At 32.5% G+C, this 23,001-nt stretch overlaps 1 protein-coding gene across 1 annotated transcript; it reads left to right on the top strand.

The window, feature by feature from the left end:
- Positions 1-14: 14 nt before the first annotated feature.
- On the top strand, positions 15-22,455 carry LOC134690679 (dihydrolipoyllysine-residue acetyltransferase component of pyruvate dehydrogenase complex-like). Its single transcript, XM_063550674.1, has 11 exons — positions 15-196; positions 7,512-7,585; positions 8,814-9,040; positions 10,110-10,400; positions 11,227-11,453; positions 11,992-12,132; positions 12,731-12,812; positions 15,038-15,118; positions 16,193-16,267; positions 20,818-20,882; positions 21,485-22,455. Exons 1-11 carry the CDS (start codon positions 87-89, stop codon positions 21,612-21,614), a joined length of 1,503 nt encoding a protein of 500 aa, XP_063406744.1. The 5' UTR covers positions 15-86; the 3' UTR covers positions 21,615-22,455.
- Positions 22,456-23,001: the final 546 nt, after the last annotated feature.

Raw genomic sequence — 23,001 nt, forward strand, 5'->3', positions numbered from 1 at the left:
AAACAAATGATTAAATAATATTTACGAAACTACCTGTGACATTGCTGCTGACATTGGACAACAAGTTGCAGACAACAAATTTCAAAATGTTTCGTCCAACACGACTTGCACGTGTCTTGCTTAGACTCCAAAGAAAACACAGCAACAATCTAAGAACACTTGCTACCAAAAATAATCAGTTTTATTTAAAATCAAGGTACAGTCAACAAATGTTTCACATTCGGCATTCATGATGACATCTGATCTGTTATTTTATTTTATTATTTATCTTCACTTGAAAAGGATTTTGACTTGCATGACATTTGTATAAGCATGTTTTCAGTTGTATGCAAATTTGTTTGTTATTACTTAAAAAAACATACAAGGTCATGAAGGTCCTGCATAAAAGAGCATCACAATTTTCAACATTGACACACCATCTGTGAGGGGGTAGGACCTTTATTTGGCTTTATCGGGACTCCAGGATTTCGGGATTGATGCTTTCGGGATCTGGGAATTCTTTTTTCGAATTTCAGAACCTCGGGAATTGGTATTTTAAGCCCGGGATTTCGGGAATTCATGTTTTTAATCTCTGGATTTCCGGATCAGGACCCCTGCTACCCTCCCTCATCTGTATCTGTCTGTATATTTTCTTCCAATACACCTTATCGCTATTTGTCCGCCATTACTGGATATCACACAGGTTCCCGTAAAATTTTAACGTCACAAAACAAAATATCTGAAGCCATAATGGTCTTTAGTCTTTAGTATGCGTCATCTTGACACTGATTTTCTCATATGTACTTTGGTCACTTGCGCGTTTGAATACATTAATCACTTTTGTATTTTCTCTTTGTACTTTCACTTTAATTTAGGTAGGCGCTGTTGATACTGATTTATAAAAACAAATGATCAAATCTTCGAGTATCATCTATAAACTCGGAAACTGCATATTGTATGTCTGCACTGGCTTCGGTGTTAAGTAATTCTTCTAGATCTAGATTAAGTGTTCCTGTTTTGAAATATATTGACTGGCAGAGTTTTTCTCTATCCACACTGTAATTGTCACAAGATAATAAAAAATGTTCTACAGATTCTATTTCTCCGCAAGTACATTTGTTGTCTTCTACATGTCTGTTAATGAAATGTTGATACCCCTTTAGTTTGGAGTATCCTGATCTGAGACTGTTTGAAGTGTTTTTTTGATGGGAAGTCGAGTTTGATTCTTTTTGATGCATCTGGGTGATGATTAAAAAATCTTCTCCCAACCTCACTAGATTCCCATTGTGTCTTCCATTTTTTAATGACTGATGTTCTCGCCGCTTGTTTGATGTCTTGTTTTGTCGTGATTGAAGACATTTCCTCTCTATTATTTGCCTCTTTTGTCGCTGCTTTTGCCAGACGGTCAGCCTGTTCATTTCCCTCTATATCAGAGTGCCCCGGTGTCCAAATGATGTTGATACTAAAACCCTTTTGTTCCAATTTTATTTTCCTGTTTTTGATTTCTTGTATGGTTTTGTGATAATTTTCTGATTTCCAATTTAAGGTTATAATGCCTATGGCGGATTGGCTGTCAGAGTATATGTTAAGTTGTTTAACATTGCGGTAATTATAATTGTCTATTTTTTCCAGCACAAGTTTAATGGCTACTAGTTCTGCTAGTAGTATTGATCCTCTGTTTGATACAGGGTACTGTAATTGTTTCCTCCTCTTCATTATTGTATATAATGGCTCCTGCACCACAAGGCCCAGGATTTCCCATGCATGAGCCATCTGTGAATGCCACTGTTGTATTTGGAGGAAGTTCTTCTAATTGTTGTTTAATAAGTCTTTGTCCTTCAATGGCTTGTTCACTGGTTCTTGTTTTGGAACTTCCCAATGTGGTCCAGTACTCCGGTGCCCTTCTTATTGCACACATGCCACGACATTCATATTGCTGTTCAATATTATTTACTTCAATTGATGTTTCCTTTTTCATATCATCTGCCTGTAGTATCATTTTTCCAATTGGAGAGATGTAAGTTTCCGGATTAGATTCTGTTTTCCAGTTTTCTAGCTTTTTCTTAATTGGGACTGTTGTAAAAGATGAGGTAATTTTTGCCAATTCTCTAATTGCTATTTCTTCTCTTCTCAGTTCTAAAGGTAAGACTCCACCAATTATCTGAAGAACTTCAAGGCTGGAAGTTGAAGGCATATTAAGGCATAAGGCAAGGACATGTCTTTGAACCTCATCCAACTTGTGTAGGTTTGTTGAATTTCCAATCTGCCAAACACAGCTTGCATGTGTGATAGATGAACAAACAAGACTTTGGTAAATTTCTATTAGTCTTTTTGTTGGAATATTAGCAATACCCTTAATTTCTCTAATTATACCTAATGATCTTTTTGCTGTTTTCAGTACATTATCTATATGAGTATTGAAAGTCAGTTTTTGGTCAAGTGTAACTCCAAGAATTTTAGGATTGTTGTTGTGTTTTAAAGTTCCATTACCAAGCTTAAGTAGAATGGATGTAGTATTTTGTATACTTTTACTGAAAATACAATATTCTGTTTTTTCTACACTTAATTTCATCCTCCATTTGTTGCTCCATTCATTCACCTTGTCAATATATATCTGTTTGAAGATCTTGTTGTAGAATATTGATGTCCTCACCTGTGTGCCATATGGTTGCATCATCTGCAAATTTACATTTCTGTGCCAGAACGGTTTGAAAAATATCTGCTATAAAGATGTTGAACAAAATAGGGGATAAGACTGAACCTTGTGGTAATCCTGTATGTGTTTTAAATAGTTCTCCTTTTGTGTTGTTGATGTTGATTACTGCTTCACGGTTATTTAAAAATAATGGAAAAGTGATTGTGGTTGACGTCAAAAGTTTAAGCGGCTGGGTCAGCCATTACAAGCGATAAGGTGTAAAGAAGGCACACCATCAGCGTGATCAGAAACATATCCTCGTCTCATGGGTTTTATGTTCCATTAAGAAAGCATTGTATGATGTACGAAAACATATGATCTGACCATTATGTTTTGACGGGACTTCAGTAATTGTACATGTTGTAGCTGATTTTTGTTTGATGGGTCATCATGGTTATAGTAATAAAGATACTATATGGAAATGTACATGACTTTGTGTGAAAAATAAATGTACACGCTTGTATCTTAATTATTTCTGATAATATTGAAAATAAAATGTCATTCAAACTAGGTTCTTTATAGACTTATTAAGAAGGGATCAGTCTGCACCAAAAACTTTTTCAACTACTAGTCCAAAGACCAATATTCTGACATTTTTCTTGTTCATCCAAACAAAGTTTTGAAAATACTTACTAGCCCAAATGAAATTTAACTAGTCTGGGGCATCGGACTAGTGGCTAACCGTGCAGACTGAGGGATATAGTTATGATACTGTTGTCAGGTCATTAAAGATTGCATATTTTGGCGTTAATATTGAATTTCTTGTTACAAAGAAGACCTGTTGGTGACCTTCTGCTGTTTTTTTTTTTCTATGGTTGGATTGTTGTCTCTTTGATACATTCCCCATTTCCATTTTAAATTTTAGTTTTAAAGTGATGCCAGGGTATCAACCTTGTAGTTTATCAAAGTGTGGTTGGGTTTATCTCAGTTCCTTATCAGTCAAAATTTGATTATGATGTCAAATTTTCTTGCTTTCCACTAAATTTCCTATTGCGACGCCATGTAAAAAGGTGACTATGCCAGATGAAATCACATAGAAAGAACACACCTTTTTGCAGATAATTTGAAAATAAGGTAAAAGTTTGTCTGCAAATTGTTTAAAAAATCATTCAAGAGAAACAGATTATTCCGCCAAATATTGTGTAATAAGCTATGTATTCACTCTTCAGTTAAATTTTAAATATTTAAAATGCTTGTCTAGCCTCACATTTTAATTTTGAAAATTTAACTATCTCCAGTGCATATGGACCATAATTTGGTGTCAGCCTTTGGTTTCTTTTTGTATCCTTTTTTATAAGTTCTAAAATTTTAACTTTTATTTTGTGGGTTGTGTTGGTGTTATATTTAGAATAGTATGAATGGAACAATTGAGTTTTTCGAGAAAAAATTAATACATTTTGATTCACCGTTTACGTGACATGAAACCAAACAGGAAACCAATCTTTATTTTCTTTATTTTGCACAATATAAGTCAAAAGGCATAAATAAACACCATTACTAGTGTTACTTGCTTCATGTTAATATTTAAAATCTATTTTCAATGTTATATTAAAGTTTTTTTTAAACCTGACAGGAAACCATAAGAAACCAAAAGCATTTTTTTAGTTTTATTTTATTGCAAAATCTGCTTATAATAATCTGAACAGTATACTTTTTCTTAAAATCCATCTTAAATGTAACAGTATTATAAAACTCCTAAATATGTGCTTGTTTTGAAAACAATTAGTACAATTTATTCAGAATTTTCCATATTTTCTCCATTGATACAGGATACCATAATCGTTGTATCTTGATGTTTAAGCAAAAAAAATGTATTTATATTTGGTTTTGATATTCCAGTTATATACAATTTATTCCAAATCATTGGCAATGTAACATTCTTCAAATCCAGTAAAGAAAAAAACTTTTAACTTGGAATTAAAATCTTTAAAATAGGCACAATGTGATACTTGTGACCTGTACACCATCTACATGGTTTCCACATTTTAACCTACTTTAGTGGGCTAAAATCAATAAAGTACTTCCTTTCAAGTCATGCATGGTGAAAGTTTACTTCTCCTTTGACAAGTTTATTGCGTTTCTGATAAGTGTTTGCAGAACATGAATAAAAAATATTAATTAAAAACTGTGACAGGATTCCAACTTTGTACATTCTAAGTGTAACGGTATATTAACATGTATTTGTTATTAAATTATATTTATTCACCTAAAATATCCAGTAATATTTACTGCTGAAGTTAAATCAATCCAACGAGCATAGGTACAATGATAAGAGATGTAATTTCGATTGATTTTTCCAAGGACTCTTCACATCATTATCGGGAAACGAAGTGTGTTCTAACGTCTGTCAAATATGAAATCGATTTTGTCAAGTCATTGGGCATTTATTTTCACATAGGATCGTTTGTAACATTATGCACATAGGAAAAATAACAGACCACCGGCGCCATCTCTTTGACAATTGTATTTTCCTCTTTAAAACAAGACGAAACAAGTCTACAGATTATGTTTGCTAACATACCGTTGGAAACAAAAACAATGTTTAGACCTAGTATTTCGTACATCCGGCCGTAATGGCGTTATCATTTGTTAGTCACATGTTTCACGTATGACCGGAAATGGTTAGAACTTAAGGACAAAAACAATTTTAATAAATAACTGGACTTCTGTTTCGTGTGAAATGTAACGCATAACGACAACGTAATTTTCTTACTTAATTATTACGAAGATCAAAACAAGAATGTAAATCATCTCGGATTTACCTGTTTGAACATCTCGCGAGAGTTCATATTTGCATATTGTTGCAAAGAATTCTATTACAACAAAGCAGATTACATCATCTAAAAATTGCGTTACGAAATCGGACTCAAAAATCACGCCACTGTTCTTACATCTGCTACATAAATACTTATAGTTCTCGGCGTTTTCTTCTCACTATTCTTATTGGTCGATGTTCTTTGTTATTTGAAAGCAAAAGTTACGAATTTGCCGGTGGCGATTATCTATAAGTCAGTCAGTGTTATGCTCTTCGGAAGCAATAAGTAACGCGAGAAACGACACATAAATACGGTTGTAGAATCTTTGAAATTCGTATATTTTAATTTTTAAAGTAGGGAAGAGTAGCATACACTTGTATGTTGATAAAAATAACAGTATCTTTAGATGTAGTTGCAACTTTTCTTACAGTAATTCACATTTTATCACTTTTCTATAGTTATAGGAAACGGAGCCCAATAGCAAATTATGGTCCATATATATCATATCACACTCGATGCAATGGTAGAATATATACTCAGGGGTTCAAATTTGCAGTGGTCAACTTTGGCAATCAGATTTTTGTCTTAGTTACTAGCTACACTCGAGGGACCTTCGACTTGAAAGAAAATAAAAGTTAACTTTGCAAACCTTTTTACCAAAATTTTCAAATAAACGATCTCAAAACTTATTTTCATCTTTATTATTGATCACAGCGATGTTCATTTTGTTCAACCGCTAGCTTTAAACAGAAAACTGCCAAAGAGTAATGTGATAATTCGAGTAAAATCTTATCTGACTGACAATAACAACATTAAATTACAATTGAAGCCTATTACAATACCGAATCTGATTCTGGAAGCGGATAAGAGTAATTCCTGGATTTGGCGATCAAATACTTAAAAAAAATCCAGACAGGTGCAGAATACATCCATGATTATGAAATATAAACACTAGAATTGAAAACCAAAAGATAAATGGAAAAGAAAGAAAAAACAGAAAATATTTTATACAAAAATTCAAATTTACTTTTTGACAAATTTTAATGTCAAAATCCAATACAATGTGACAGAAGTTTTCTTTATCAATAATCATGATAATAGATGATGATGATGCATGCAGAGGTTTTTAAAGTGTAAACATATTACTGCAATTTCAAGGGTTAATTTTTCCTCAATTTTGAAGGGCCGGTAAATAGCTGGAAGTTTCTTACTTTATTTTCACAAATAGTGCTATTACATATGATACAATGTACAAATGTAAGCAAAGCAACACAAGCTCTTGTGAACTTTTAAAATCGAGCTGAAAAAGTGTGAGCCCTCAGATAATCATGGCATAAATAGTTATTAAAAACCAATCATTGAGACCACACACCCACCCACAGTGACACCCTTTTGAATACCAAACAAAAGATGACTTGATTTTATAATATACAAGATAAAAACATTTATCATGATCATGAACAACCTTGAAACTGACAATGAAATAAGATAACCTGATACCAAAAGCACATTAATTTTGTATCTTACCGAGTTATGAAATATTTTAAGTAAAAGTAGGACCTAGAGTTTAGGTTACAGACCTTTCAGTTTGAAGAGTCAAAGGTCCTGGACCTTCCAGTACCAAATGTTAATTTGAACCCCTGTATACTTATCAAATACATTTATATTGAACTAAAAGTAAAAGGTGACTTATTGGTCCATTGGGCCGGTGTCATATGGTATTTTGAACCCCCTAAAAATTGAACCCGGGGTCAAAATACCATGCGGTAAAATGACCCTGACACCGGGTGTATTATATATGTAACTATATTTTGTACAAATTATATATATTTATGCTGACTTACACATGTCACTAAATTAAACAATTTACTTACTTACTTACTTACTTACATGAATTGACTTAGAATTATGAGTCAGAAAGAAAATAATAATTTGAGCTGTAACTGATAGATGATGTTATTAAAAATGACTCAAATAAAAATAATTAAAGGATTGTAGTACATACTGATGATGAAAAAACATTATAAAAACATGCTTTTCTAATTTTTTCTCTTTCCATATTTTTTGTCTGTGTTTTGTAGCAACGCAACAAAAGATGTTCAGCAACTCTTACAGGTTCACAGATTGGTCCAGAGTTACAGATGTTATAGTTCAGGTATTATGTGCTTATATATTATACCATTTACACTGCAGTGGTGGATCCAACTATTTTCATAAGTGGGCTTGCTCCAGTCATGCTTCAGTGATCCCTACATAATCAACCAAATGTTTCACCCAAAAGCTGGGCCTGGGATCCCCCTAGATTTGCTTATGCACTTTCATTTATTTTTACTTGGTGCTTTGAAGCTGAAATATTTTCTCACATTTTATGATATGCAAATTGTACCAATGTCCCTCATGTTACATGTATAGTATCAAACAAATTAAAAGGAAGGACATGTTAGATCAAATTTCTTGAACAAAGATAAAACTTATTTCAATTAGTGGAAGAAAGCTTTTAATTCTATTTTGAAAAATATTTCAATCTTGATTTCTTCTTCTATAGAACCTATCAGTAAAAATTGATTGTTGTGATTATGTGTTACTTTGTTTTCCTTAAAATTTATATTTTTTTTTTTAAATTGTTGAATTTGTGGAAATTAATAAAATAAACAGAAAATGTCTTTGGATAGTAATCAATGTCTGTGTCATTTTGGTCTTTTGTGGATAGTTGTCTATTGGCAATCATACAACATCTTCTTTTTTATATTAAAATGGATTTACAACCAATTTTATGGAAATAGTTATCAAAGGTGCCAGGATTATAATTTAATACGCCAGACGCGCATTTTGTCTTCTAAAGACTCATCAGTGATGCTCAGATCAAAATAGTTATAAAGCCAAACAAGTACAAAGTTGAAGAGCATTGGGGACCCAATTCTCCAAAAAGTTGTGCCAATACGGCTAAGGTAATCTGTTCCCGTGATAAAAAAATCCTTAGTTTTTTTATAAAAATTTCACTTATCATTTTGAATTTGATTAAAATTAAATTGAAATATTGTTATTTTATTTATTATTGTGATAGATGAGCTAGCCTAAGATGCTTTTCATTTTATCTTTAATACAATAAATATGTAAGATAAAGTCTCGATACCAATAAGACTATTCCTACAAAGTCCAAAGGACAAATGCTAAGATGTCTATTATAAAAAAAAAATGGAAATTAAGGGAAGTAACTCCAGAAAATGATTTGATTTGAACCTAAAGGAAACTTTAAATTTTTATTCACTGCACATACCAACCTATTTATTGCTAAAGAGAGTAAAAACCAAGTTCCTCTATATGAACTTAAAAGAGTAACATGAGTAAAGTCATGGAATAAATTTATCTGGTTTATTTTTCAGCCGATTTACCAGCACACACCAAAGTTTCGTTACCAGCCTTATCTCCGACTATGGAAATGGGGACAATAAATTCCTGGCAGAAAAAGGAAGGAGACAAGGTCGCTGAGGGGGATTTATTAGCAGAAATAGAAACAGATAAGGCCACAATGGGGTTCGAGTCATCTGAAGAGGGTTACCTGGCCAAGATATTTCATCCAGCAGGGTCTAAAGATGTACCCATTGGGAAGGTAGGAGAATTACATGATACAACCAATAAAAGTAAAATAAGTAGACTACAGTGAAACCTGTTTAAACCGAACCCCTTCTGGACTCAAGATTTTGTTCAGTTTTGGCCAATGTTTGGTTATATCAGTTTCACAATGCATACAATTTTATATCCTGTTTGGTTTACACATATTTTCGGTTTATGTAGGATTTGGTTCAGACAGGTTTCACTGTATTTCCCTATATCTAGGTCTCTTTAGAACTGAAGTGAGTACATGTAGCATTCTTAGTTGACTCTTTGAATTCAATATTTTCTGGTGGGGGAACACAAATTTATATATTAACACTTTTTGAATATAGAAAATGAGCTTGTAGTCTTAAATTGGTACTAGCTACTTCACATATATATACTGCCTACTTTAATATATATGGATTTTCTCCTGCATTGAAGACCCAATGGTGGTCCTAAGTTGTTTTTCTGCTCTTTGGTCAGTTTGTTGCTATTGTCTCTTTTACCAATTCCTCGTTCCCATTCTCTACTCTATAGTTGCAAACAAGAACAAAAACAAAACTAACGAGAAAAGATTTATAAGGATACATGCATTTAAGATTTGCAGAACCAATCTGGTTGCTTACTTTCACTGCTGTAAATCAATTTTCATTGGCAAATTGCAGATAATGAAAAAAGCTTACTAAGGTGTACCGATAAACACAATAAATTATAATCGTATCTACTGACCCTTCAATTATTACATTGTATTAGGAAGAAAACCCTACACACACATACATTACATATAAAAAGATAAAACAGTAAAATAAATGTAAAATGTTAATATAACGGTGTATGGATACCAATGAGACTATTCCTTCAAATTCCAAAGGAGTAGGCATTTAAAAAAAAAAGAAAAGGTAACTTTAGAATTCACCTACATAATCACTGTACTTGACACTCCTGGCCCTCATAGTGGAGATATCAAAGTAAATCTCCTTTGTCCCATGCATATTTTGAACAGACCCTATTGCTTAAAGGTAAGAACAAAATAAATATACAAATAACATGTTTAACTTTATGGTTGTTGTTCTATATTACAGTTACTCTGTATAATAGTAGAAAATGAAGAAGATGTTGCAGCATTCAAAGATTACCAGCCGACAGCAGCCGATGATCAACTTCCTGACAGTGATGCATCAGAGCCTGTTGCACCGCCACCTCCACCCCCTCCTAAACCATCCCCCGCAGCAGTGGCTCCACCACCAACTCCTGCTCCATCAAAGGCAGCCCCTCCTCCAGCAGCATCTGTGTCAGTGCCTCCATCTGGTGGCAAAGTGATTGCCTCACCATATGCAAAGAAATTGGCAGCTGATAAGGGCATTGATCTTAGTGTTAGTATTTACAAAGAACTACTTATATCAGTATTTCAACATAGTGTGCTAATTGGATTAAGCTATTAGTAACAGATATTTCAATTCCTAATGATTTTTCTTGTTATATATTGTATGTATTAGGGACGACAACATTTACTTGAGTATTGCTTGGATTGTTTGAGCATTGAATATTAATTATATTTTTATTTCATTTATAAACAGATCTTCAATCTGATCTTAAGAGCTTTCTAGTAAAAAAACAAATTTAGTATTTACAGAGAACTACTTATTTATATTGATATGTTAAAATAGTGTGCTGATTGGATCAAGCTAATACGCAACATGTATTTTAATTCCTGGAGTCAATTTCACAAAAAAACTTACGACTAAGTTTTATCGTAAGTATACTAATATGTTCATGACTTAAGACCAATCTTAGTCGTAGGTTTTTTTGTGAAATTGACTCCTGACATTTTTCTTTTTATATTGTATATAATATATATATATATAGGTACAGCAACATGTACTTCAGTATTGCTTGGATTATTTCAGTATTGAATATTCATTAATATTTTTTATTTTATTTATAAACAGAATTTCAATCTGGTTTTAAGAACTTTCTAGTAAAAAAACAAATTGCATTATTGCTACCATATATACTTTGCGAGTATCGTTCGATTGTCGATCAATTTTTGTTGTGAAATGGAACAAATAAATAAAAATGTGAAATTAATTATTTTGATTTCAGAAAATTTTGCAAACAAATGATGTTAAAAACCTATCTAATTGTAATTATAACAAAAAAATTATATGACATAAAATATTCTGTTTGTGAATATTACAGCAAATAACAGGCACTGGTCCTGGAGGAGAAATCAGGGCAGACGATGTACTCAACTTCTCACCGTCAGCCGTCCCTACATCTGTTCCAATATCAGCACCAGAGGGAGCTTTCGTAGACATACCTCTGACCAACATGAGAAAGGTGATAGCAAAGAGATTAGTGCAGTCCAAACAGACTATTCCACATTATTATTTAACTGTGGATGTTAATGTAGATAAAGTTTTAAGGTAATTTCACTTGTAATTTTTAAAACATGAAAAATAACAAGTTTGAAGGTTTTAAATATAATGAAAAGTGTAGAAATAACCTGCTTTAGCAAAATGGCCTACAGGAATGCAATTAATAAAACACTAATGAACACTTGTGCTAAAAAATACTAAAATTATAAATTGTTTATGTCATCTTTAGATTATTGTTGTTTTGCAAAAGATATCCATAAGGTTTTTATCAGTTTTACAAGACTAACAAGAGTAAAAAAAAGTAAGTGATCATACAATGTAGTAAGACTTTTTACCAATGGTGGTTGTTCTTTACAATAAACACTTGCCATAATGATATGTATGTACGAAGATCCCTCCGGGAATTGAACACCCCTCAATTGCTGCGAGGGTACTGTGGAATCCTTGTTCACTACCTATCAGGATTAATGGAGATGTGGCACTAACATAATGATATAGCTGAGAGAATTGAAAGTCCAACACCAACAAACAATCAACCTGAGAAATTCTTGATTATATCTAAATTTTGTATGGTTTTTTGCTTCAGATTACGTAAAGAACTGAATGAGATTTTATCAAAAGACAACATAAAATTATCTGTGAATGACTTCATCATAAAAGCATCAGCATTATCATGTAAAAAGATCCCGGAGGCCAACTCATCATGGATGGATGACTCAATACGACAGTAAGAATTAAAAATGGCTAGTTGCGTTTGTTTGCACTTGTGAGTCTGGTGTCATTGTTGGTGTTATTCAATAGTTTTTCTTGTTTTTAATATAAATAAGACCGTTGGGTTTCCTATTTGAACAGTGTTACACTAGTTTTTTTGGGGGCCATTTATAGCTTGCTGTTTGGCATGGGCCAAGACTTAAAGTTGAAGATTTTGATCTTTAATGGTTTACTTGTGCAAATTGTGACTTGGATGGAGAGTTTTCTCATTGGCACTCTTACCAACTCTTCTTAAATCTAGGTAGTTGAATTCCACTTACAGAGAACCTTATTTGTCATAAGTTAGTAAAACTTTAAAGTGCATACTTCATGTAGTCATGACAAATACTTGCCACTTGACTTTAATCAACCATCAATCAACCAATGTATTGTTTTTATGAAGTAAGTTTTCAATGAAGCTGTGGTCTCAAAAAAGACGTATGATAAAAGAATTGTATGTAAAGATTTTACAGCAATTTCAATATATGCCTTATAGAATGATTTTGTGATGATGTGTTTGTATATATGTTCCTCTGGAAAAGATACATATGTGATTATGTTTTATATTTTTTCAGATATAATATAGTTGATGTCAATGTAGCAGTAGCAACACCAGCAGGTTTAATAACTCCTATAGTATCAAGGGCAGATATCAAGGTGGGTAACAGTAGACAACTGGTTTAATAACTCCAATAGTATCAAGGGCAGATATCAAGGTGGGTAACAGTAGACAACTGGTTTAATAACTCCTATAGTATCAAGGGCAGATATCAAGGTGGGTAACAGTAGACAACTGGTTTAATAACTCCTATTAGTATCAAGGGCAGATATCAAGGTGGGTAACAGTAGACAACTGGTTTAATAACTCCTATAGTATCAAGGGCAGATATCAAGGTGGGTAACAGTAGACAACTGGTTTAATAACTCCTATAGTATCAAGGGCAGATATCAAGGTGGGTAACAGTAGACAACTGGTTTAATAACTCCTATAGTATCAAGGGCAGATATCAAGGTGGGTAACAGTAGACAACTGGTTTAATAACTCCTATAGTATCAAGGGCAGATATCAAGGTGGGTAACAGTAGGCAACTGGTTTAATAACTCCTATAGTATCAAGGGCAGATATCAAGGTGGGTAACAGTAGGCAACTGGTTTAATAACTCCTATAGTATCAAGGGCAGATATCAAGGTGGGTAACAGTAGACAACTGGTTTAATAACTCCTATAGTATCAAGGGCAGATATCAAGGTGGGTAACAGTAGACAACTGGTTTAATAACTCCTATAGTATCAAGGGCAGATATCAAGGTGGGTAACAGTAGACAACTGGTTTAATAACTCCTATAGTATCAAGGGCAGATATCAAGGTGGGTAACAGTAGACAACTGGTTTAATAACTCCTATAGTATCAAGGGCAGATATCAAGGTGGGTAACAGTAGACAACTGGTTTAATAACTCCTATAGTATCAAGGGCAGATATCAAGGTGGGTAACAGTAGACAACTGGTTTAATAACTCCTATAGTATCAAGGGCAGATATCAAGGTGGGTAACAGTAGACAACTGGTTTAATAACTCCTATTAGTATCAAGGGCAGATATCAAGGTGGGTAACAGTAGACAACTGGTTTAATAACTCCTATAGTATCAAGGGCAGATATCAAGGTGGGTAACAGTAGACAACTGGTTTAATAACTCCTATAGTATCAAGGGCAGATATCAAGGTGGGTAACAGTAGACAACTGGTTTAATGACTCCTATAGTATCAAGGGCAGATATCAAGGTGGGTAACAGTAGACAACTGGTTTAATAACTCCTATAGTATCAAGGGCAGATATCAAGGTGGGTAACAGTAGGCAACTGGTTTAATAACTCCTATAGTATCAAGGGCAGATATCAAGGTGGGTAACAGTAGACAACTGGTTTAATAACTCCTATAGTATCAAGGGCAGATATCAAGGTGGGTAACAGTAGACAACTGGTTTAATAACTCCTATAGTATCAAGGGCAGATATCAAGGTGGGTAACAGTAGACAACTGGTTTAATAACTCCTATAGTATCAAGGGCAGATATCAAGGTGGGTAACAGTAGACAACTGGTTTAATAACTCCTATAGTATCAAGGGCAGATATCAAGGTGGGTAACAGTAGACAACTGGTTTAATAACTCCTATAGTATCAAGGGCAGATATCAAGGTGGGTAACAGTAGACAACTGGTTTAATAACTCCTATAGTATCAAGGGCAGATATAAAGGTGGGTAACAGTTAGCCTCTGGTTTAATTACTCTTTATGTAAATTAAGTTCTTTATACCCATATACTAGAGTAAACTTTCAACCCTTCCTCAATAGATATTTGATTACACAGCTCAATCATACACCAGGAGCCCTTGAAGTAAAATGTCAAAAGTCATAGTGACTACAAATAGTCCTATGAAATTAACTGAACATATGCTTTGTTTAAACCATATAGTCATGATAGTTATTGTTAGTATATTTAAACATACTAAGATAATATAATATGTAGAGACAACAACATCTGGGTTACCGCAAGGTGATAGTTTTATTGAGTCGACATGTTTAGCCGCTAATGCGGCGTCATCAGGACAATATTACAGAGTTTACATGTTCATAAAGTGTATATAATGCGGTTGTATTAATTATGATGTAAAAGAATAAAAGTGAAAGTGAAAATGTAAAATAGTGTTCATAATGTAGCAAGAATAAAAGTTAAGTTTCTGGTGGTAATATTGTACAAATGATGGAAGTGGCTCATAAAATGTCAGTTCATTTCCAAATTGGACAACACCCCATTGGCCATCCTGTACCAATTCAACTGGCTTCGCTGAGATAATGTTGAAAATAACTTTTGAATGTTTTTTGCAGGGACTATCCCAAATTAGTCAGGATGTTTTAGCTTTAGCAACAAAAGCAAAAGAAGGAAAATTACAGCCTCATGAATATCAGGTATTTTTTATTACGACTTCATGGCTTTAATCGATATCTCAAATGGTAAATATAATTTTGTCTTTCTTTCTTTTCTTAAATTTATTTTTCTAAAGTAAATGACTTTTATTTCATATCTGCTTTTTTCACAATTTATTTGATACTTAATTAGTATCCCTGTTATTGGTTACTGTATTTCCAAGTGAAAAGCTCTGACAAAATAAAGTAATCAAATATTAAGTTATATTACATACACTGTACTGTGAATAAGTTTAAAATTTCTTGGTATAAATCACAAATAATTCTTTAATTTCAGGCTGTATATTATAATTGTAAATATATTTTTGGCAGATGTTATATTGAGAAATATAAAATGAGCATAAAGTGAAAAATGAATTAATTATTTTTATTCTACTGTTAAACTTTAATATATGTGCTGCGACAGATGGAAATCTACCTTTAATATGCAAATGTACATAAATATGTATATGAATAAGACTAGGATTGATTTTGAAACATTCCCACACATAATACAACGAAACAAAAGACAAAACATGAAGTTTGGTCTGCTTTGTAGCATTTGATTAACAATTCAACTAGTCCCAGACTTCCTGTTGCATTTTTATGCCCCACCTACAATAGTAGAGGGGCATTATGTTTTCTGGTCTGTGTGTCTGTCCGTTTGTCCGTCTGTCACGCTTCAGGTTAAAGTTTTTGGTTAAGGTAGTTTTTGATGAAGTTGAAGTCCAATCAACTTGCAACTTAGTATACATGTTCCCTTTGATAAGATCATTCTAATTTTATTGCCAAATTAAAGAATTTATTCCAATTTCACAGTCCACTAAACAAAGAAAATGATAGTGCGAGTGGGGCATCCGTGTACTGTGGACACATTCTTGTTTATTCAAAACTGAAATAGGTTAACAGATGTATTGATGTAAAAAAGAAGATGTGGTATAATTACCAATGAGAAAACTCTCCACAAGAGACCAAATGACACAGACATTAAAACATCTATAGGATAAGGTGGATTTCTATCCAAATCAACTAATATATTTATGTTTATATGTAAATCTCTTTTCTTATATTTTTCAGGGAGGAACCTTCACAATCTCCAACTTAGGAATGTTTGGTATTAAATCATTTTCTGCAGTCATCAACCCCCCTCAGGTATAGTCATAATTCAAGATTATTTTTTTTTCAAGCTTTTTATTTTTAGTTTTTAAGTTTGAGACATTATGAATTATTGTTGGTTTTTGTGACATGTGAAAAAAATTGTATTGAAATAGATTATTGCTTTTTTAAATTTCAAGATGGAAGAAATGAGTGAAAAATGATGTTGCAAAGAAAAAAATTAAAGGGTTATTTTAAACAATTTTTTTTTGGGGGGTATAATGCTGGAAAAAACAGGTCAAACAGCTAAAACTAAAAGTTTTATGTAATTTTATGACATTTTACATCAAAATAATAAATGAAATGGACTGATTTGTTTATTTTACATCAGAAAAGACATAACCATATTGTATTTAAGTTGACCTACATATAATGCCTAAAATTGAGTTTACCTGGTTGTATGATTAATGTGGGGTTTACTGTCAAAAATTGAGTTTACCTGGTCGTATGAATAAGATTGGCCCAACACTGAACAGCCAGTTGTGTGTATAAATGGGTTTGCACTTAAGAAAGATATATTGTACTCAATTCAATTCAATTCAAAGCTTTATTTATAGTCGGCATGTCATATAACAAATAAACATAAGCTCTCTGAGCTTTTATAACCGACAAACGCATACTTTTACATAACAATCATACACAATACAAATATTAAAACATAAAAGACATAGAACATACATTTCATGCACATTTAGGCTGTACTATTAAATACTATATTATACACATGCATAAGCACTAAAAGCAAACATAAAAACTAAAGCACAGCATTCACAAATTATAAAAAGCTTAGCAAACATTCACAAGAAGCAGCACTATTATATTTCAAGCTATAACATAAAATAAATAAAACTATGCACATGCATTGCAATGGCATGAGTTGCCATTCCATGAGTTTATTAGACTCTTGAATTGGGTAAAAGATGTTTCAGTTCTAAAGTGGTTTGGCAACTCATTCCATAGTTTGGCAGCAGAGTATCTGAAAGATTTCAAGCCATACCTTGTTGTTCTTACGTCTGGTATTTCAGCTAAATTGTGGTATCTGAAAGAATATTTTGTTTTTTTTAATATTTATAAGGTCATGGAGGTATACTGGATTTTCATGATTGAGTGTTCTAAAGACCTCTATTGCCATGGTTCTTAGGCGTCTTACTTTAAGTGATGGCATTTTTGATTTTAAAAGTAAGTCTTCATATGTGCTGTTGTGATCCTGGTAAATGAAGCGAAGTGCTCTTTCTTGTACTTTTTCAATTTTTTTAATGTTGGCCTCACTGCAGAAATGCCAGGACAATGAACAGAAATTAAAGTTTGACATGATAAAGGAGTGATATATTGTTAATTTTCCAAGTTTGTTTAAGTATTTGCCAAGTCTTTTTAATACATTTAGTTGTCTGGCTGCTTTTTTGCAGATGTTTGATATATGCGTGTTGAAATTTAGTTCAAAGTCAATGGTGATGCCTAATAGTTTGACCTCTTTTTCACATTTTATTTTGTTACCTGCTAGATCAAATGTAATGTTTTTGCCCATTGTTTTTTTGCCAATCGCCAAAGCTTGAAATTTTTCAGGGTTTGCCTTCATTTGATTGGAAGAAAACCATTCTATCAGAGCCAAACTGTCTTTTTCAAGTGTGGAAATAACGGTGTCTATATCTCTATTTGCATAAGATAATGTGTTGTCATCAGCATAATTGTAGAGTGAACTGTTTGTGGTGAAGTGAAATATGTCATTAATGAAGATGTTAAACAGTATAGGACCTAGAATAGAACCTTGTGGTACTCCTTTGTATATGTTTTGCCAATTGCTCAGACTAGAGCCAACTCGAACACATTGTTTCCTGTTAGATAAGTAATTTTTAATGAGTTTTAATGAGGAAGTTGAAAGACCATATGCTTCAAGCTTAAGCAGTAGAAGATCGGGAGGGAGACAATCCAAAGCCTTAGATAGATCCATTAGAATTGAGCCAATAAACTTATTTTGATCAAGTGCCATTTTCCAGTCCTCTATAATCCTGAGTAGAGTAGTTTGACATCCATATTTTGGTCGAAAAGCAGATAAGTATGGATGAAAGTGTGTATTGAAGTATTCAACTAGCTGGTTGTAAATTGCTCGTTCAAAAAATTTTGAAATTGCTGGAAGTATACTTACTGGTCTATAGTTGCCCACATCAAGTACATTGTTCTTTTTATGCAATGGTACAACTTGTGCCTCTTTTAATTTGTCTGGAAAGGTGGCTGATTTAATAGTCTTGTTTATCAATTCAGTTATTGGTTTTGTGATAACTGGTTGTGCTAGTTTTAGAACTTTAACTGATATGCCATCTATTCCTGTTGCCTTTTTATGTTTAATTTTTTAAGTTGTTTATCTACAAATTCATTTGAGATGGCACTAAATTCTAGTTGTTGTGTGGCAGTTTTGTTTTCGTGTATTTTTTTAACACTTGGATGGTTATCATTAGCAGGTGTGTTGTTGCCAATATCTTTAGCCACATTTATAAAGAAGTCATTGAAGTGTTCTGCTACTTTCTTTTGGTTGCTTATTATGTTTTCTTCATCACATAGAATGATATTTTTTGTGAAGTTGCTACCTTTGTTTGTAACAAAAGGTTTAATAGTAGGCCAGAAATCAGATGTTTTTGGTCCGCCTATGCAGCGTTCGTAAAAATATGTTTTAATGGATTTTTTCTTTATTTTATTGACTTCTCTGTTGTCTATAGAGTTCCCAGGTATTACCTGATTTTTGTTTGTTATACCTGTTGTACAGTTGTCTTTTTTTGTACACTGCTTTTCGTAGCTCCTGGTTCATAAATGGTGCTGGTTGTTTACATTGTTTTCTTTTTTTCAATGGAGCATGTTGGTCTAAAACATTTACCACAGCCTTTTCAAAATCTGAATATGCTTGATTTATATTATCTCGATCTATTATTTTAGAAAATTCAATTTTTTCTAAGTCTGAAATAAAATTATCTTGATCTAATTTTTTAAAGCTTCTATAAGTTTTATATTCTGTGGTCTTATTTGAAACTTGACCCTTTATCTGTACACTGATCACATTGTGAACATCACTAATACCAGTATTAAAATTTCTTACATTCATACATAAACTAGATTTATTTGTCAGTACAACATCTATCAGACTTGGATTATTCCCCTTAGTATGACATGTAGGTTCATGGACCAGATTTGTTAAATCACAAACATCACAAGCATCTTTTAAAGTATTACTTTTCTCATTTACTAGCATATTATAATTGAGATCACCTAACATTAAAATATTATCATATTTTGTTAAAGCTTTGTCAAAGGTATCTATAAATTCTTTGCTAAATTCTGAATTTGACATAGATGGTGGTCTATATAACCCTGTTATTAGCCATTTTCTATTATTAACAAATAGGTCTACACAAATTGATTCTACTGAGTTAAATTCTAAATTACACTTCCTGTCACATACCAGATCTGATCGAGCATATGCGACAAGTCCTCCCCCGTTCTGATTTCTATCTGCTCTCCAAAAATGATAGTCATTTACACGAAACTGAGCATCTGGAAAAGAACTGTCTATTTTAGTTTCAGCAATAAATAACATTTCAACTAGACTAGATGATAGCAAGTCTTCAATAAAGCAAAATTTATGTCTTAGGCTATTTATATTTAAGTATGCACAGGTGAGTTGCATTAGATGTCTCTTTTTAAGTTCTCTGAGTTGGTCAAATACATCACTTTCACTTGGTGAGTCATCACTGGCTAATGTATCATTTTGGTAAATAATTGATGATGAAAGTGAGGAGAAAGAATTTTCCTCATTACTATTGATCTCATAGGAATTGTTGAAATAGGAGTCGCTGAAGTGAAACGAGTTGCACTCTGGACATACCCATGGATTGTTAGTATTGCCCCACTTCTTATAATCTGTTGGGGTGATGTTCGCACATTTGATATGCCACCAGCACAATGCAGCAGTTGCATGATTCACAGTTTATTGCACGATGGTTTTTAGCAACTGGTCTATGGCATAGGCCACATGGATTCTTTACTGGACCAGGATTTAATGATATATCACCGCTTATTATCAGAATTATCATTAGTCTATGACATCTTTGTGATATATTTATAGGTTGAAAACATAGAGGTGGTCTGCTGTATTTCATATGGTAAAACAGCATTGAATGATTGTCAATATGCAGGTCATTTGCAAGGGTTACCTCATAATTATAAAATAGCTGTTTTTTACTATTTACACAGGTTGAAGTGCAAGTTTGTGTTGGTACCTTGGGCTCATATATATATGTAAACTGATGGAATAGTTCTTGTTGTGTCTTTTCATAGATATTCGTATTCATAAACACCAAGAAGGAAGCTAGGTGAAAAAGCATTTTCGTTCTTATGTTTACATCGGAAGTATGTGTGTGGAGATGGTGTAGTACTGGTCAACAAAATATAGGAAGTCATATTAGAATGCACTTCTAGCAATTTAAAGATGATAATTTATGATGTATTTTCAGGCCTGTATTTTAGCCATTTAAAGATGATAATTTATGATGTATTTTCAGGCCTGTATTTTAGCAATAGGGGGTGCAGAGAAAAGACTAGTGGTAGACGAAGACAGTGATAAAGGGTAGGTAACTCTGTAAAAACTGTTTTAAAGAGCCAAATATGGAGGCCAGTGAGATTTTAACAAAATTAGGCCATTACAGAAAGATTTTTACTGCACTTTTTTACTATTTAGGAAGAAGGCACAGTAAATGTATCATAAAAAAGTTACTTCTGAACTATTTGTACAGGAAAATTTCAGAAGATCTTCAGAAGTGAATGGTAGTTAAACTCAAATATATATGCAATGTTTTATTTGATAAATGAATGAAGGAAATGTCTAGTACAATTCTTGAATATCTGTAATTGGCAACTGGCAGTGTCTTTTAAAAATAATTCATGGTTTATAATATCAGAGTCTTAATACATCATGGCAGGGTGGATCTTACATTGTAATTCTTAGGATTCACCATTTTACTGTCAAAATACATTTGTTCTCAATGGGAACTCTGGCTGCTTCACCAGTAAAAACCAACATTGCCTGCTCTATTGTCGGGTTGTTGTCTCTTTGACATATTTCCCATCTCCATTCTCAATTTTATTAACAATAAAGCTAAGAGTGCAAAATGTGGCATTAAAAACCAACAATAAATCTCAAAAACAAACCTTCTGTGTTGTATATTTCAGGTACAGTTCAGCCAATATGATGTCAGTGACATTAAGTTGTGACCATCGAGTAGTGGACGGTGCAGTGGGAGCACAATGGCTAGCAGAGTTTAGGAAATTCATGGAACGTCCTGAGACCATGCTATTATAGCTGCGTTATACTTAGGGATTTTAAATTTTAGTGTTGACAGTGCTGTTAATAATATCATGATAAAAAAGTGCTGTTTGTGTAAAATGGAACGAAATGGACATTAGAATTGATTTTCATCATTTTATAGTGACTGTTAATGTATTGAAAATTCTAAGCAACTGACAATATAATAGATTGGTCTGTACATAGAGGTACATTTGTAATAAGAAATCTAAAATATTTATTCTTGACAGATGGACACATTTTTATCAGTTACAGTATTGTTATGTTTGAAGTAATTATTTTTACTATTTATAATTATGAAATAAGTAAGTACTTGAATATCTGGACTGTATTTATTTTATAAGTTAGATTTACAATTATGACAGTTGTATCAAGGAATAATAATCTTAGAAAGTTATAATAAAGTGCTATTCTATGAATGTTCAAAAAGTTAATTTTTATCTAGAATTCTACTGAATTTAATTGTAACATGACAATTTAAGAAAGAATTCTTACCTGACGAATATGATATATATCAAACATTTCATCATTAAGCAAAACAAATACATCCTTTGTTTTAGCTTAAATGTTGGAAAGATAAGGTATGGTAGACATGCATATAAGAATATGCATCACATCAGCTAGTTAAAATATGAATTTTGAATCAGAATAAAAATAGTTAATAGTTCTTGACTTTGCAAGTATATGGAAGGAGAATGCTTGTTAATATAAGTTGATGAATCTCATTTTGTTTGCTTGCAAGTATTCATATATTTCTAGAACATGTCTTTTTGAACAGGAAAATTAAACTTATGGCATGTTTTGTTCTGAGGGCATTCTCAAAATACAATAGAACATATTTTGTTGTTGATTTTTTTTTTTTTTTTTGTGGCCTAAATAGGTGAGTTTTTTTTTATTTAAATGATCCAATAAAATGATTTACAGGCTAAAAATAATTTGCCTGTAGACTGATATTGGAAGTGAATTATCTCCCCTTATTGATACTACATGAATGCATTATCTCCCCTTTTATGTTTTTCCTATGTATAAACTCTGTCTGATTTTTGGAAAGACTTTCATTAAAAAATGTATTGGAATTTTTTGTATATGGGATTTTTTTCCAAAATTCTTTTGTTTTCTCTTGTGTCCATTTTTAATTCTGTTTTCATCTGTGATGTTTAGAAGTATCTTTGTCTGTGTGAACTTTAATACATTCAACATGTTCAAAGTAATTCTGAGATTCACCAATGCTCATTCTCAATTACATGATATTTTGTTGTAAAATAACAGGAAACTTAAAAAATATAAAAGATCATGTGTTTTTGACAGTAGTAAGTGTCCATAAATTTAGAAATATTTTTTTCTTCATTTGAACTGAAAGCAAACTTAGGAAAGATTTTTTTTC

Source organism: Mytilus trossulus, chromosome 11 (assembly GCF_036588685.1).
Source record: "Mytilus trossulus isolate FHL-02 chromosome 11, PNRI_Mtr1.1.1.hap1, whole genome shotgun sequence".
Taxonomy (NCBI): Eukaryota; Metazoa; Mollusca; class Bivalvia; order Mytilida; family Mytilidae; genus Mytilus; species Mytilus trossulus.

Bases quoted from the DNA above. Each gene is read 5' to 3' on its own strand.
- LOC134690679 (XM_063550674.1), top strand. From the start codon at position 87: ATGTTTCGTCCAACACGACTTGCACGTGTCTTGCTTAGACTCCAAAGA. The intron at 9,041-10,109 runs GTAGGAGAATTA...TCTATATTACAG, and splicing joins AAGATGTACCCATTGGGAAG to TTACTCTGTATAATAGTAGA. The intron at 20,883-21,484 runs GTAGGTAACTCT...TGTATATTTCAG, and splicing joins GACGAAGACAGTGATAAAGG to GTACAGTTCAGCCAATATGA.